We start from the raw sequence: 18,703 nt of genomic DNA, 5'->3' as shown, positions 1-18,703 counted from the left end.
ATCTCTCCCTCTGAACTCCCCTTCTCTTCCTCTCTTGTGGGCACCCTCGTGACGTTCATCGACACGTCATCATCGTCACCTTCCCCACCACTAACAGAGATCTTGGAGTAGGCAGCAACAGCGGGGACTAACCTCCTTGGGATGATCTGGGTACTGTCATCAGACTACTGGGTGGTGGCCGTTGCTACCTCCTCTTCCTGATCCGATGCCAAGAATGGCTGTGCATCGGAAATGTCTTGGAATGGATCGGAAAATAATTCCTCTGACTCGAGCGGAGGGGATATGGTGTTGGTGGTGGTGTCATTGGGGGTTCACACAGCAGAGAGTGAAGAGGGTGCAGATAGAGAGGATGAGGAGGGTGCAGAAGCGGAAGGCTGAGTGAGCCACTCAACTAAGTCTGGTGCGTCCTTTGACGTAATGACACGCACCTTTGGCAACTTCCCACTTAGGCTCTGGCCTGGTGCTTCTGCCCGACCCCTACCACCCCTGCGGAAGGGCCTGCCTCTTCCTCTGCCTGTCATTTTTTAAATAACCCTGTGACAAAAGTCTCTATTGAAGAGCGGTATTTGTGGAAGAAGGTATATAACACCCCGCTTCAATCAGTTGTTTTGGGAGACTGGTATATTTTTTCCAATACCGTTTGTCACTGTGTGTAGCAGAGGGAATGCAGCAAAACAGCAAACAAATGCTGCAGTAACCAAATACACTATGAAGAAAGTATATCAGTATATACACCCCGCGTCTATCACTTGTTTTGGGGGGGACTGGTATATCACACCAGTTATAATTATTTTTTCCAATACCATTTTTCACTGTGTGTAGCAGAGGGAACGCAGCAAAACAGCAAATAAATGCTGCAGTACTCAAATACACTATAAAGAAAGTATATTGGTATATAACACCCCGCTTCAATCACTTGTTTTGGGGGGGACTGGTATATCACACCAGTTATAATAATTTTTTCCAATACCATTTGTCACTGTGTGTAGCAGAGGGAGCGCAGCAAAACAGCAAACAAATGCTGCAGTACCCAAATGCACTATATAGAAAGTATATTATTGGTATATAACACCCCGCTACCATCAGATTTTTTGGGGGGGCAACTCGTATATCCCACCAGTTATAATAATTTTTTGTATTTGCGTTTGTCACTCTGTGTAGTTGCAGTATCGCTGCATAACCGCTCACCACTGCTGCATAATACAAATCCACTATAATATGCTTTCTATGTTAGAAAGTATATTATAAGTGTATTACACCCCTCTGTACTGCACACCTATCAATAGTACACCTATACCAGTCCTTAAAAGTACTTATGTGGACATATTAGCTAGCGATTTGTGTCCCTAACAGCCTGTCTCTGCTCCACACAGCAACCTCTACCTACACTGACAAAAGACTGAATGTAAAATGGCGGCCAGATCAGGTCTATTTATAAGGTAGGGGGTATGTCCATGTGCTGAAACTTTTCAATTGGCTGTCCTGGACCACCTGATGGATGTGTCATGGGTCAAAGTTCTTTACAATGTAAAATAGTATGTCAGTCGCGAATATCGCCATATGTTCGCATGTTCGGCGAATCGCGAACGCGCAAAGTTCGCCGTGAACCGACGGCTGGGCGAACCGCAAGGCCATCTGTATTGGGGAGTACAGTGGACACAGTATTGGATATAGCAGCAGGATAATAATTTTGGGGCACTAGGGGGGTGAGGATGATAGTAAAGCAAGGAATCTACGCAAGATGTGTGGCAAACCCTGCAGATACGAGAAGTGGCGGTCCGATGTGAATGGAGAAGATGAGGAAGGAGAATTTCTAAATCAGAGGAAACTTCATTGTATGTAAGAGGTATGCAGTACTGTATGCAATGTCCAAATTCAAATATGCCTTTAGCAGTTAAAGACCAAATGGTGCTTTATTTTGGCACTTCAGTAATACAAATGATCACCCAGTTATATAGTCACGAATAGCAAATTTTTATTGCGAATATCGCCACTTTGAGAATTCGCAAATATTTAGAATATAGTGCTATGTATTCGTTATATCGAATATTTGGCCTTTTTTTTCCATCCTCTCTGCTTCTTGCTTGTGGGCCAAAGAGAAGGAAGCAATATCAAGTTCACAACAATACTTAGTGCACCAATCAGTAATCTGTAGTCAGACCTGCTAAAATGCGAAGTTGCACATAGTGCGAAAAAATATTCTAATCACTGCCAATTAGCGCAATCGAATATATTGGAGCACTTGACTCTATCTGCATATAAAGCTATTGTAATGTTCTGCCATGCCAACCATTTTCTCCAGTCTCAGGAGAAACTCATGAAACTTCTAGCAGCTTGAAAAATGTATCCAAAGTGACCCACACCTGTATTTTGCGTTACAAATTCGAATTACGCGATTTTTACATTGCTGATTTTTCACATTCAATGAAATAATCTCGAATTTCAAATTTGCGAATATATGATGAATGTTCTACAAAATATTCATGAAATATTGCGAATTCGAATATAGCCCCTGCCTCTCATCACTAAGCAAAATAAACACCTGCCTGTCTGGGCTCTACCTAATATATAGGTCTGCCTATCTCACCTCTAAACTGCCATTCACACACGGGGTATTCATCTCTGACACTCTAGGGGTGCATCAGAGAGTCTTCGAATGTGACATGGCAGCTTAAAATTATCCCAGTGAAATCTGCCTTCCAAAAACCATATGGCATTCCTTTCTTTCTGCGCCCTGCTGTGTGCCCGTACAGCAGTTTACAACTAGAGTTGAGCGAACCCGAACTGTAAAATTCGGTTTCGTACCGAACTTTAGGGTTTTCGGCACCTGGACCCGAACCCGAACATTTACGTAAAAGTTTGGGTTCGGTGTTCGGCGATTTTTATGGCGCTTTTTGAAAGGCTGCAAAGCGAGCCAGCCAATCAACAAGCGTTATACTACTTGCCCCAAAAGGCCATCACAGCCATGACTACTATTGGCATGGCTGTGATTGGCCAACTGCAGCATGTGACCCAGCCTCTATTTAAGCTGGAGTCACGTAGCGCCGCCCGTCACTCTGCTCGGATTAGTGTAGGGAGAGGCTGCAGCTGCTGTGAGGGAGAGATCAGGGAGAAATCTTATCAAGAACTGTTTTTTGTACTCAGCGATCTACAGCAAATGTGTTTTGTGGGTGCAGTGCACAATTTTTTTAAGCCTGCCCTGAGCCAACTACTACTGAAATCGAACTTTTTTTTCTTCAGTTAGTCAATATCAATACATAATCGGCAGCCATTTTATGCAACGATAGTGCACCAGCACAGGCTATCTGCATGTCTGCAAGTCCAGAAATACAGCTTTTTGCTTAATGGGGTTAAAAAATTACATCTGTTAAATATAGTGCACATCTGGGATTAGACGTGCATAAGTGACTGTCACATTTAGGCCAGAAATACGGCTTTTTGGTTACTGGGGTGAAAAAACCCTCTAATATACTGCACATCTGGGATAAGACATGCATAAGTGAGTGTCACATTTAGGCCAGAAATACGGCTTTTTGGTTACTGGGGTGAAAAAACCCTCTAATATACTGCACATCTTGGATAAGACGTGCATAAGTGAGTGTCACATTTAGGCCAGAAATACATCTTTTTCTTACTGGGGTGAAAAAACCCTCTAATATACTGCACATCTAGGATTAGACAAGCATAAGTGACTGTCACATTTAGGCCAGAAATACATCTTTTTAGTTACTGGGGTGAAAAAACCCTCTAATATACTGCACATCTGGGATAAGACGTGCATAAGTGATTGTCACATTTAGGCCAGAAATACGGCTTTGGCATACTAGGGTGAAAAAACCCTCTAATATACTGCACATCTGTAATTTGACGTGCATAAGTGACTGTCACATTTAGGCCAGAAATACGGCTTTTTGCTTACTGGGGTGAAAAAACCCTCTAATATACTGCAAATCTGGGATAAGACGTACAGTAGAGACCAAAAGTTTGGACACACCTTCTCATTCAAAGAGTTTTCTTTATTTTCATGACTATGAAATTTGTAGATTCACACTGAAGGCATCAAAACTATGAATTAACAGATATGGAATTATATACATAACAAACAAGTGTGAAACAACTGAAAATATGTCATATTCTAGGTTCTTCAAAGTAGCCACCTTTTGCTTTGATTACTGCTTTGCACACTCTTGGCATTCTCTTGATGAGCTTCAAGAGGTAGTCCCCTGAAATGGTTTTCACTTCACAGGTGTGCCCTGTCAGGTTTAATAAGTGTGATTTCTTGCCTTATAAATGGGGTTGGGACCATCAGTGGCGTTGAGTAGAAGTCAGGTGGATACACAGCTGATAGTCCTACTGAATAGACTGTTAGAATTTGTATTATGGCAAGAAAAAAGCAGCTAAGTAAAGAAAAACAAGTGGCCATCGTTACTTTAAGAAATCAAGGTCAGTCAGTCAGCTGAAAAATTGGGAAAACTTTGAAAGTAAGGGCTATTTGACCATGAAGGAGAGTGATGGGGTGCTGCGCCAGATGACCTGGCCTCCACAGTCACTGGACCTGAACCCAATCGATATTGTTTGGAGTGAGCTGGACCGCCGAGTGAAGGCAAAAGGGCCAACAAGTGCTATGCATCTCTGGGAACTCCTTCAAGACTGTTGGAAGACCATTTCAGGGGACTACCTCTTGAAGCTCATCAAGAGAATGCCAAGAGTGTGCAAAGCAGTAATCAAAGCAAAAGGTGGCTACTTTGAAGAACCTAGAATATGACATATTTTCAGTTGTTTCACACTTGTTTGTTATATATATAATTCCACATGTGTTAATTCATAGTTTTGATGCCTTCATAGTCATGAAAATAAAGAAAACTCTTTGAATGAGAAGGTGTGTCCAAACTTTTGGTCTGTACTGTACATAAGTGAGTGTCACATTTAAGCCAGAAATACGGCTTTTTGGTTACTGGGGTGAAAAAACCCTCTAATATACTGCACATCTCGGATTAGACAAGCATAAGTGACTGTCACATTTAGGCCAGAAATACATCTTTTTGGTTACTGGGGTGAAAAAACCCTCTAATATACTGCACATCTGGGATAAGACGTGCATAAGTGAGTGTCACATTTAGGCCAGAAATACATCTTTTGCTTACTGGGGTGAAAAAACCCTCTAATATACTGCACATCTGGGATTAGACAAGCATAAGTGACTGTCACATTTAGGCCAGAAATAAGGCTTTTTGGTTACTGGGGTGAAAAAAGCCTCTTATATACTGCACATCTGGGATTACACGTGCATAAGTGATTGTCACATTTAGGCCATAAATATGGCTTTGGCATACTGTGGCGAAAAAAGCCTTTGATATACTGCATATCTGGGATTAAATGTGCATAAGTGACTATCACATTTAGGCCAGAAATACGGCTTTTTGGTTACTGGGGTGAAAAAAAACTCTAATATACTGCACATCTAGGATAAGACAAGCATAAGTGACTGTCACATTTAGGCCAGAAATACATCTTTTAGGTTACTGGGGTGAAAAAACCCTCTAATGTACTGCACATCTGGGATAAGACATGCATAAGTGAGTGTCACATTTAGGCCAGAAATACGGCTTTTTAGGTACTGGGGTAAAAAAACACTCCAATATACTGCACATCTAGGATTAGACAAGCATAAGTGACTGTCACATTTAGGCCAGAAATACGGCTTTGGCATACTGTGGCGAAAAAAGCCTCTGATATACTGCACATCTAGGATTACACATGCATAAGTGATTGTCATACTTAGGCCACAATTTCCGCTGTCATATAGAGTTAAAAAAAATATATAATTTGTGCAATACCCTACATCAGGGTTTTTATTGGTGGTTAATTATTTTTAACAGACTTAACCACTTTTTACTTTGCTTTGTAAACGCTAACTATGAGACAAACATCTAAATAGGGGCGCGGTCATGGTCGTGGTGGTGGTGTTGGTGGAGCCTCTAGTGCAGGGAGAGGACGTGGCCGTTCTGCCACAGCTACACGTCCTACTGAACCTACTACCTCAGGTCCCAGTAGCCGCCAGAATCTACAGCGATATTTGGTCGGGCCTAATGCCGTTCTAAGGATGGTAAGGCATGAGCAAAGTACAGGTGCTAGTCAATTGGGTGGCCGACAGTGGATCCCAGCACGTTCACATTATCTCCCACCCAGTCTTCTGCAGAAAGCGTACAGGTGGATCCTGAAACCCATGCCCATCAGTCTGTCACATCACCCCCGTGCATATCGGGTAACCTGTCTGAGCCTCAAATCATGCAGCAGTCTCTTATGCTGTTTGAAGACTCTGCTGGCAGGGTTTCCCAAGGACATCCACCTAGCCCTTCCCCAGGGGTGGAAGACATAGAATGCACTGACGCACAACCACTTATGTTTCCTGATGAGGACATGGGAATACCTCCTTAGCACGTCTCTGATGATGATGAAACACAGGTGCCAACTGCTGCGTCTTTCTGCAGTGTACAGACCGAAAAGGAGGTCAGGGAGGAAGACTGGGTGGAAAACGATGCAGGGGACGATGAGGTCCTAGACCTCACATGGAATGAAGGTCGTGCCACTGACTTTCAGAGTTCGGAGGAAGAGGCAGTGGTGAGACCGGGCCAACAGCGTAGCAAAAGCGGGAGCAGGGTGCAAAAGCAGAGCAGCCGTCGCCAAAACAGTTCGCCTGCTACTGGCTACCGTCACCAGGGACCGAGCACACCAAATGCAGCTTCAAGGAGTTCCCTGGCATGGCATCTCTTCACACAATGTGCTGATGACAAGACCCGAGTGGTTTGCACGCTGTGCCATCAGAGCATGAAGCGAGGCATTAACGTTCTGAACCTTAGCACAACCTGCATGACCAGGCATCTACATGTGAGACACGGGCTGCAGTGGAGTAAGCACCTTCAAAACCAAGAAAGGGCTCAGGCCCCTCCTGCTCCCTCTTCTGCTGCTGCCTCCACCTCTTCCTCCGCCTCTGGAGGAATGTTGGCACCTGCCGCCCAGCAAACAGAGGATGTGCCACCAACAGCACCACCTCCATCACCAAGCATCTCCACCATGTCACACGAAAGCGTTCAGCTCTCCATCTCACAAACCTTTGAGAGAAAGCGTAAATTCCCACCTAGCCACCCTCGATCCCTGGCCCTGAATGCCAGCATTTCTAAACTAGTGGCCTGTGAAATGCTGTCATTCAGGCTGGTGGAGACGGACAGCTTCAAACAGCTCATGTTGCTTGCTGTCCCATAGTACGTTGTTCCTAGCCGCCACTACTTCTCCAGGGGAGCCGTTCCCTCCCTGCACAACCAAGTATCGGATAAAATCAAGTGTGCACTGCGCAACACCATCTGTGGCAAGGTCCACCTAACCACAGATACGTGGACCATTAAGCACAGCCAGGGACGCTATATCTCCCTAACTGCACACTGGGTAAATGTAGTGGCGGCTGGGCCCCAGGCGGAGAGCAGTTTGGCACACGTACTTCCGCCGCCAAGGATCGCAGGACATCATTCTTTGCCTCCTTTTGCCTCCTCTCAGCTTCTTCCTTCTCTTCTACCACCTCCTCATCCGGTCAGCGACAGACCTTCAGCACAGCCAGAGGTAAACGTCAGCAGGCCATTCTGAAACTAATGTGTTTGGGGGACAGGCCCCACACCGCACAGGAGTTGTGGCGGGGTATAGAACAACAGACCGACGAGTGGTTGCAGCCAGTGGGCCTCAAGCCCGGCCTGGTGGTGTGCGATAATGGGCAAAATCTCGTTGCAGCTCTGGGAAGCCGGTTTGACGCACAGCCCTTGCCTATCGCATGTGCTAAATTTGGTGGTGCAGAAATTCATTCACAACTACCCCGACATGTCTGAGCTGCTGCATAAAGTGCGGGCCGTTCTCATCCTGCCGCCGCTCGGCTGTCTGCTCTACAGCATAACTTTGGCCTTCCCGCTCACCGCCTCATATGCGACGTGCCCACCAGGTGGAACTCCACCTTGCACATGCTGGAGAGACTGTCCGAGCAGCAGCAGGCCATAGTGGAGTTTCAACTGCAGCACGTACGGGTGAGTCGCACTGCGGAATAGCACCACTTCACCACCAATGACTGGGCCTCCATGCGAGACCTGTGTGCGCTGTTTTGAGTACTCCATCAACATGGCCAGTGGCGATGACGCCGTTATCAGCGTTACAATACCACTTCTATGTCTCCTTGAGAAAACACTTAGGGCGATGATGGAAGAGGATGTGGCTCAGGACGAGGAGGAGGAAGAGGGGTCATCTCTAACACTTTCAGGCCAGTCTTTTTGAAGTGGCTCAGAAAGAGGATTTTAGCAACAGCAGAGGCCAGGTAAAAATTTGGCCAGTCAGGGCCCACTACTGGAGGACGAGGAGGATGAGGAGGAGGATGGGGATGAAGCATGTTCACAGCGGGGTGGCATCCAACGCAGCTCGGGTCCATCACTGGTGCGTGGCTAGGGGGATACAGAGGACGCAGACGATACGCCTCCCACAGAGGACAGCTTGTCCTTACCTCTGGGCAGCCTGGCACATATGAGCGACTACATGCTGCAGTGCCTGTGCAACGACTGCAGAGTTGCCCACATTTTAACATGTGCTGACTACTGGGTGGCCACCCTGCTGGATCCCCGTTACAAAGACAATGTGCCGTCCTTAATTCCCTCACTGAAGCGTGATCGAAAGATGCGCGACTACAGGCACACACTGGTAGACACGCTCCTGAGAGCATTCCCGACTGACGCCGGGGGACAAGTGGAAGCACAAGGCGAAGGCAGGGGAGGAGGAAGAGGTCGCCAACGCAGCTGTGTCAGCGCCAGCACCTCAGAAGGCAGGGTTTGCATGGCCGACATGTGGAAAAGCTTTGTCACCTCGCCGCAACAACCAGCCCCAACTGCTGATATGGAGCGTGTTAGCAGGAGGCAGCATTTGAACATCATGGTGGAACAGTACCTGTGCACACGACTACACGTACTGACTGATGGATCTGCCCCATTCAACTTCTGGGTCTCCAAATTGTCCACATGGCCAGAGCTTGCCCTGTATGCCTTGGAGGTGCTGGCCTGCCCTGTAGCCAGTGTATTCTCTGAACGTGTATTTAGCACGGCAGGAGGCGTCATTACAGACAGACGCAGCCGCCTGTCCACAGCCAACGTGGACAAGCTCACGTTCATTAAAATGAACCAGGCTTGGATCCCTCAGGACTTGTCTGTACCTTGTGCAGAATAGACAGTTCTAACAGCCTCAACCATCCATCCTTGTACTCAAGTGCACTTATTCCTTTTTTTTTTTTATATGTCCAAATATTTAGGGGGATACACCTATGTAAAAATGCAAAATAACACACATCTGTGTTGGCTACCTATTCCTCCTTCGCCACCGCTTCCAACTAGACCGCCACCTGAGCCTACACGGCCACATCCACCCATTCACCGCCTCCTCAACCTCTTCCTCCTACATCATTCAAATTTTTTTTTTTAAGTCTTTTATGTTTTTTAAATTCATTTCCCTATCCACATTTGTTTGCAGAGAATTTGACATGCTCTTAAAGGGATCCTGTCACCTGGATTTTGTGTATAGAGCTGAGGACATGGGCTGCTAGATGGCCACTAGCACATCCGCAATACCCAGTCCCCATAGCTCTGTGTGCTTTTATTGTGTAAAAAAAAAAGATTTTATACATATGCAAATTAACCTGAGATGAGTCCTGTCCCTGACTCATCTCACGTACAGGACTTATCTCAGGTTAATTTGCATATGTATCAAATCATTTTTTTTACACAATAAAAGCACACAGAGCTATGGGGACTGGGTATTGCGGATGTGCTAGCAGCCATCTAGCAACCCATGTCCTCAGCTCTATACACAAAATCCCGGTGACAGGTTCCCTTTAAGCACATTTTGCTGCCTTTCGCAGCCCTCTAGCTCTTTCCATGACATTCTTACAGCCATTTTAGTGCTCAAAAGTTCGGGTCCCCATTGACTTCAATGGGGTTCGGGTTCGGGTCAAGTTCGGGTCCCGAACCCAAATTTTTTTTTAAGTTCGGCCGAACCTGCCGAACCCGAACATCCAGGTGTCCGCTCAACTCTATTTACAACCACATATGGGGTATTTCTGTAAACGATAGAATCAGGGTAATAAATATTTAGCTTTGTTTGGCTGTTAACCCTTGCTTTGTTACTGGTAAAAATGGATTAAAATGGAAAATCTGCCAAAAAGATGAAATTCTGAAATTTAATCTCTATTTTCCATTAATTCTTGTGGAACACTTAAAGGGTTAATAAAGTTTTTTTTTTTTTGAATATCTTTATTGTTTTTCTTAATAAAACCAATGTAAAAAAGGTTATCTGGTCACAGCGGGTGGGTACATATAACAGGTACATTTAAAGCAATGCATCGCTTATGCAACAGCGTATATACATATAAAGGCATCTAAGTCCCGAAGTACCCTCAATTAATATCATTTTTCTGTCACATGTAACAAAACCAAAACCCATCCCTGCCCCTGAGTTCCAAAAAAACCCCGTGCATCCCCCCACCCAGCGTACCTGGCCTGGTACGGCCGCCACGAGGGGCGTTAGGGCGCTCATGCCCCTCTATTGGGTATTTTTCAAACCTTCATAATATCAGATCCTATGTAGTATGGAATGTTATGTTGGTATTCATTATTTAAGAATGTACGAAAATTTATTTGTTTGGTATTAGGACATAGCCACAGCGAGTGGGTGATCATCAGTTCCAGTCAGGGTATTCCATTCTCGCCATTTCCCCTATCTATACGCCATTTCTGTGGCGTAGCTCACCCCGCGCCGTTTCATGCCCTCAAAATCTGTTATTCGTGTCATTAAGCTTTGCCATTCATTTATTGATGGCGACCTGTCTATTCACCCATTGTCTCATGATTATTACCTTGGCCAATAACAATCCCTTCAGCCAATAAGCCTGTTCGTTTTTGGTAGATCTTTTTTTGTACTCAGCAGGGAGGAGTCCAAGCACCACTACTTGGATAGTTAGGGGGGGGCTATTCCCACTTTGTACCGCCATCGCCTGGAATATACTGCCCCAGAAGAGCTTAATAACTGGGCAGTCCCACAGCATATGTACTAACCCTGCGGCTACCAGGGAGCATTTCAAGCAACTGAATTCTTGTCCCTTGTTACTATACATTTTAGATAAGAGACTCGGGGTAACATATAAACGGTGTATTATTTTAAATTGTGTCATCCGGTGTTCTTTTGAAGGCGAAGCCTTTTTGATATTTTGATATATTTCCCGCCATTGTGAAGAGTTACATTCCCCTATATCCACCTTCCATTTAACTACACTTTTAAATTTAGTGACCGTACTTAGTTCCTCAATAAATCTCCTATATATTAGTGAAATCTTAACTTTATTCCCGACTATATTGTAACAAAATAATAAAAGCCTCTAAGTGGCTGCTATAGAAGGTATTTTTTTAAGCGTGCATGCTAATGCGTGTTTTACTTGAAAGTATCTGTATTGTTCTAATGCAGTTATTGGTGTCTGTTGAAACAGTTCCCCTATTAATTTAATTTTCCCTTTCGTGTATATATGTGAAAATAACGTGATACCTCTTCGAGTCCAATAATCATTTTCGTTGAGTATCAGAAATTCTGTTAACGCAGGGTTATCCCATAGCGGGGAGAAATCCAGAATTTGGGGGGCCTGGATAAGTACCTTGATTTTATTCCAGGTCTTCTGTAGCGCGGCCCCTATGGGGCCACAAATATCTGCACGCTCCAGAAGCCCGGATTCCAGTATACTGAATATATTATAGGTATGCTGTTGACATTGCCCTGAAATATGGGATAATAATACTCCATCCCCGGTATTGACGCACCACTGTAGTTGTGAGCACAAGTAGTAGATTTGAAAATGGGGCAGGCCTAGGCCGCCATCACTTGCAGCCATTCGCAAGTATTGTAGCTTAATACAGACCCTTTTTCTGCCCCATATCAAGTCATTTATCAATCGATCAATCAAATTAAAAACACTATCCTCAATCCAGGCAGGGCAGGAACTAACCGTGTACAGTATCCAAGGCAACAGAACCATTTTAATCAAAGCGATCCGATTAATCTGTGAAAGCGGAAGTTTCTTCCATACTTTAATTTTTTCCCTTATTTTCCCGACTAGAGGGGTGAAATTTAGTATATTATAGTCCCTGATGGTATTACTAATTTTTATCCCTAAATAGTCTAAGTGGTCTGTTGGAGCAATAATTCTAACCCTAAGATCATTCAAGGGAGGCACCCGATTCAGGGGGAAGAGAACAGATTTTGTCCAGTTTATCTCATATCCAGCAATTCTACCAAATTCCTCTGCTATCCGCATAACGTCTGGGACACTTCTCCATCCGTCATTCAGATAAAGCAGCACGTCGTCTGCATATAGGCAGATCTTATCATCCGTCCCTCTCCCCCCAAACCCCACTATACAAGATTCAGCCCTGCAGGCGAAGGGTTCCATGAAAATTGAAAAGAGGAGTGGAGAGAGGGGGCATCCCTGCCGTGTCCCCCGTTTTAGGGAGACGGCCGGGGTGAGCACCCCATTAACCTTAATTCTGGCTGTTGCTTCTCTATATAGCAATTTGACCCATCCAATGAATTCCTGACCCAGATTCATCTTGTACATGACGCGCCAGAGAAAGGGTTAATAAAGTTAGGAGAATTTGTTTTGAATACCTTGAGGTGTGGTTTCTAAAATGGGGCAATTTTTGGATGGTTTCTACTATGTAAGCCTCACAAAGTGACTACAGACCTGAACTGGTCCTTAAAAAGTGGGTTTGCTTCTAAACTTCTAACATCTCAAAAAAAGAAAATGTAATATAAAATGTTCCAAACTTGAAATAGACATATGGGAAAAATAAAGTAATAACTATTTTAGGAGGTATAACTATCTGTTTTAAAAGCAGAGAAATTGAAATTTTGAAAATTGCTAATTTTTCAAAATTTTTGGTAAATTTTGTATTTTTTCATAAATAAAAATGAAATATTTTGACTCAAATTTACCACTGTCATGAAGTACAATATGTGACGAGAAAAAAAATCTCAGAATGGCTTGGATAAATAAAAGCGTTTTAACGTTATCACCACATAAAGTGACAAATATTTGATTTGCAAAAAATGGCCATGTCCTTAAGGTGAAAAATGTCAAGGTCCTTAAGGGGTTAAAACAAATCTCTTTTTTCCCCCAACTGTCTGCTGCTAGATCTTAGGCTACTTTCACACTAGCGGCACAGACCTCCGGCAGGCTGGTCCGTCGAGTGAACAGCTTGTCGGATCCATCCTGCCGCTAGTGAACGTGTGCCCCCGGACTGCCGCTCCATCCCCATTGATTATAATGGGGGCGGGGCCGTGTTTCGGCGGAGGCACGGCAGCGCACGGCGAGAGTCTGCCAGAATAAATGTCGGACATGTCGTAGTTTTATTCCCGCAGCCTCTCGTCGTGCGCTGCCTTGCCTCTGCCGACACTCTTCCCCCGCCCCATTATAGTCAATTTGGACGGAGCAGCAGTCCGGGGGCACACGTTCACTAGTGGCAGGACAGATCCGACAGGCTGTTCACCTGACAGAACAGCCTGCCGGAGGTCCGTGCCGCTAGTGTGAAAGTAGCCTTAAACCCAATATCTTCTATATGTGAGACAGAAACTTTAACCATTGAACCACACCCTCAACTGTTGCTATCTGGGTGTTTTTCTCTGGCTATGTGATCTAGCTATCAAATATAGTGTATCCAAATCTCATCCTGAGTAGTGAAGAGTCAGATATGAAAATCATATATCATTTGAGTTAGTGGTGTGAAATCTGGCTAGCTAGTTCATTCAGTGTAACTATTACCCATGTACTATCTATAAATATAATTTATTATCAAAGTAGCATGTAGTAATATACTATAAGCACTGGTATGTGTGGAAACAGAAAATGAATGATATCTTATATCATGTTTTACAGTGCTGTGCAGGTTTGGTCTATATATCAATTCATAGTCTGAGTAAAAGAGTAGCATAGAAGTTTATAAACACTTATGGTGCAGAAATTGTATCCTTGAAGTGAACCCTTGACCAGAAATAGTTAACAAATGATATGCCCTGCCATTTATACAGCCTTTCTGTTCAGAGGGTAAACATACAAGATAACCGTTAGTCTGTGTTAGGACAAGGAAACCGTGACTGGCTGAACGATCTCAAAGCAACATACTATAACAACATACAATTATTGTTTACTTGATTAGATATTCAGGCAGTAATATCTAATAGGCTAACACTAAACACACATATTTAGGTATTGAGTAGTCATATATCAAAACCAGAGTCAGTTATCACGGAGAGTATTTTGTCTCTGTGAAATAAATTAAGTGGTTAATGAACATGAATGGTGTTGCCCGGCAGAGAATCCTTTAACCAACAAAGTGTCTGGGTCTTTGATTCTTAGGTCGACTGCATCCTCTGGCACATGGGGAAACCTTATTAACCAACTTGAATCCCGCAGATAAGAGATATGTATTCCCCTAGTTTGGGACTTGTCCTAAATTGCAAAATTGTAGCGACATCTCATGCTGATATTTGACTGTGTAGTTTGATGATGTCCTAAAATGAACACTGTACTTGAAATTGTCTTCGGTATAAGTGTACATTATGAGTCACAGATGAAAGGAAGTACCTCTAGATGTATTTTGTTAACAAGCAATAGAAACTCTTTAACATTGTTCAAGTACATCTTGAATGGGTGCAAAGAACACACTATGTGCAAATGTTTGTCAAGAAATTAACAATTACTTTGCAAAAATTGGTGTATGGGAATCACATTTATCAATGCAAAATATAAAAACATTTCCCTATTATTGAACAAATGAATAGATGCAATAAAACAGTTATCAATCTCCATTTAAAACTTGCTTCCATTGAGGTAGAAAGGACATACCGCTAATTTCCTAAGGTTACCAAGCATTTCATTTTGATCCTTAAGATCTGTGGTTTGGATGACGTTTACAGCTTCCTCTTTTTCTTTCAACCAAGCATCAAAACGACACTAAAATGTAATACAATATAATGCCTTAAATATAGAAAGCAGTAAGTATTTAAATATAATATGTAACAGGTTTACAAAGCTTTATTACTTCAAGAGAATCTGTTATAATACCTAATTTGTCAGTTTTTTTTGTGAATAGTTGAAATTTTATGATTCTAGAGTGTTTTTTATATAACTTTTCACTATGTGATTCCTCTGCTATTCCTCCTGAATGTTTATGAATAAATTGACAACAGGACATTAGCATTCTATTGTCAACAGGGTGTGTTCCTTCTAAAACGGTCAGCACTGAGTATACAGTTTCAAAGTATAAACACCCCTAACTGATAACAACCAATTGTCAATTTATTAATGTCTCTCTAGGAGGAATAACATAGTAACAACACAATGTAGAGTTCTAATAAAATATGTTCCAGAATTTTCATTTTGTGAGGAATACACATTCTTATCTTGAATTGTGCATGTGCTGCTGGGCTGATTTACAGCCAGGTGAGGGCACATACCGGACCAGATTGTAAATGCTGGTCTGGGTTTTGGCAGCACCTGGCTGTCCTTAAATAGGCAGCTGTGCTCAGAAGTCAGGTCTCTGTGTTGGGATCTGGGAGCCTTGTGTCTGGAGGAAGGCTTGCTACCTGTTTGGCCTGAAGACAGGTTGGTGCTGCTGTCAGCAAAGACTCTTTGAGGCAGAATTGCCGCATGGTGTGAATTACCACTAACACCGCAAGGTGACTTTTTGTTTGAATATAACTGTTTGTTTTGTCACTTGCCTAAAGTGTGAATAAAACACTGAACTGTTTGATCCAAAGAACTTGTTGTTGCCTCCATACTGTGTCCGCTAATCCTGTCTACCAAAGCAAGTCTCCATAGTACACAGAACCTAAAGAGGGACCTTGTTCCAAAATATCAACACTTTTAAAAGGAACATCTAAAATACTAAATACACAAGGTTTAATTTTGTTTTATTGCTCCGTGATAATATTGTGTAACACGGTGTCTGGTAAAGTACTGGAAGTGGTGTATATCTCACCCAGAATCCTTAGATGGGTGAGGTAAAAGAATCCAGGATAGCTGAGTTGCTTCAGTAAAGTGGGCTGGATTTTTATGGAATGGCAATTAGGTGTTGGTAGTGGGACTTTCTCTCCCCATTCTCTCCTCTCATTACTGGGGGATAAATAAATAAAGGACTGAGAGCCTCAATCAGGGTTAGTGCCTGAAAGCTACATGACCTGCTGGGTGGGTAAACTCTAATCTCCATTGTTTGCTGAGTGTTTTTATTCTAACTATGGTTGACATAAAATGAAACCTCTTTAATAAAGCCTCTTTAAACTTCTATAGTTGTGTCCTCAAACAGAGCAACTGACAATAGAGGCAAACCATGCCCTATACATGCTAGGGGAGGATTGTTGTATGGCTGTTCTGGCATATTATTTGTGCAAGCCCTGCCCACAGACATACTGCATGCTTCATTTCTAAGGTGGTCTTATATTAGCCTGAAGCATATGTCTAGGTTGTTCCATAGATTAGTGGCTTGCATTAATAGTAATAGGGCAATGAAACAAATATATATCTCTAGGATATGCCATAAATGATCAGCGGGAGCCTTGCCTATGGGACTTGCTCTGATTTCCAGAACAGGATGCCCAGAGTGAAGGAGAGCAGCCATGCATGAGTATCCACCTCTCCATTCACTGCAATGGGACTGACATAAATGGGAAGATGGCCTTAATTTATTGGATAATAAAACCAATTTTGTTTTACTGATAACATTCTGATTAGTCAAAAAAATTTTGTAATTTTTGTAATTTTTATTGGGGGGGGGGGGGATTCTGAGTTTTGCTATGGGCGCACATGATTTCTATGTACATCCCTGAGTGTAATAAATATATAAGAAAATCTGTCTACTTTTGATGGGGTGCTCAAGGAAGTGCTCCTTTGGAGAGGTTTAACTTTACAGATGTAGCCAGCATTAAAGTAAAACCTGATATGTTATCCCACTAGCTTATCTCACTAACTTAGTTTAATTATGTGCAAAGCTTCTAAAGCTTAAAGGTGGTGTTTAGTTAGGCCTTGTTCAGACATCAGTTATTTGATCAGTTATTTCCATCGGCTTTTGTGAGCTAAAACCAGGAGTGGAAGCTACACAGAGTTAAGGTATATTGAAAAGATCTACAACTGTTCTGTTTTGGCTCCCAATCACTGATGGAAATAACTGATGAAAAAACTGACAGTTGAACAAGGCGTTACACTGCTGGAATGGCACGCTATCCCACTAATTTTGGTGCTGGCTATATCTGTAGATAGAGAAGACAAACACAAACTGGCTAATCTAGTTTTCTAAATTTACTCTGAGTAGATATTCTGCAATTACACACCTGTTCTTCAGCAAACTGTTGCCATTTTAGAAGAACTTCTTGTAAAAGTATCCATCTGTCCTCTGTCCATCTGCAAATGGCAGCCCAGCGATCTCCCAATTGCTGAAAATAAGATATTATAAAAAATATATTACACATGATATTCAAGAGTCCAATATATAACTCAACCCAAAACATCACGTATGGAATAATATCATGAACTCCTATAAATATACTAAACACCACACAAAATAATCAACAAGAAACTTTATTGATGAACAGACATCAAGGACACCTTGATAAAGCGTGATAGCGAAACAGACGTTGGGCCGTTCCCTTGAACCCGGGTATGTACTATATATGTATACCATAGCTCTCAGCCATATTTGTTGGACTCTGCGGCTCCTTTGGAGGAACTGCAGACGTTCCTAGTGACATGTAGGTTATGGATGCCTGTTGGTACCATTTTACTTTCAATACTACGGGCATGTGGCATTATACCACTAAGGCTGTTGAGCTGGTTTATTGATTTGTACTTAGTCCCGTGGTTGAAGGGATCTTTTTCTTACATCCTTACACTTCTCAATATATGTTTTTATTATTTATACAATTGTCTTGATGTCTGTTCATCAATAAAGTTTCTTGTTGATTATTTTGTGTGGTGTTTAGAATATTTATAGGAGTTCATGATATTCAAGACGGCAAATTATTTCCTAGAGCTAAGACAAAGAAATATAAAAATCTACTCCTACCTTTTACTCTACATTGTGAAATTTCGTAATGTTTGTAATTAGTTCCAACCATGAAAATGTCATATACTACTGCATGGATGCTATGCATTCATGCTAAGTCATAGATGACTGAAATGGTTATGTGCATGGGTAAATGAAGCCAGATGCACAAGAATTGAGGCATGAAGATTTTAAATGGGTTATAGCACTGTTAAAACTGTTACAGATGACAAGCAACATGACCAACAATGAAAACATGCTAATGAGAAGCACAGCAGGCAGCACAGTGACTGAGTGGTTAGCACTGGTGCCTTGCAAGTGCTAGGGTCCTAGATTTTAATCCAACCAAGGACAATATGTGCACAAAGTTTGTATGTTTTGCCTGTGTTTTCATGGGTTTCCTCCCAAATCTGTAAAAATCTGTGGAATATGTCAGTGCTATATAATTAAGTAAAATACAGGCAAAAGCCATTAAAAAGCAATTGAAGGTGTTTGCTTAGATTAGATAACACAACTCAGAAATCAGGAGTGTTAACTCTACTCCATCCGTAGAT

General features: G+C 42.7%; 1 protein-coding gene across 1 annotated transcript in view; it reads right to left on the bottom strand.

Annotated features, from left to right (window-relative positions):
- Window positions 1-18,703, bottom strand: part of DMD (dystrophin) — a 3,443,536-nt gene that overhangs the window by 2,282,367 nt on the left and 1,142,466 nt on the right. Inside the window, 2 exon segments of the mRNA XM_040424996.1 lie at window positions 14,960-15,067; window positions 17,440-17,541. Coding sequence (XP_040280930.1) covers window positions 14,960-15,067; window positions 17,440-17,541 — 210 coding nt within the window.

The sequence above is a fragment of the Bufo bufo genome, chromosome 3, assembly GCF_905171765.1.
Source record: "Bufo bufo chromosome 3, aBufBuf1.1, whole genome shotgun sequence".
In the NCBI taxonomy this organism is placed as follows: Eukaryota; Metazoa; Chordata; class Amphibia; order Anura; family Bufonidae; genus Bufo; species Bufo bufo.
The sequence above is the reverse complement of the archived record's forward strand: the minus strand, read 5'-3'. Positions and strand labels throughout refer to the sequence as shown.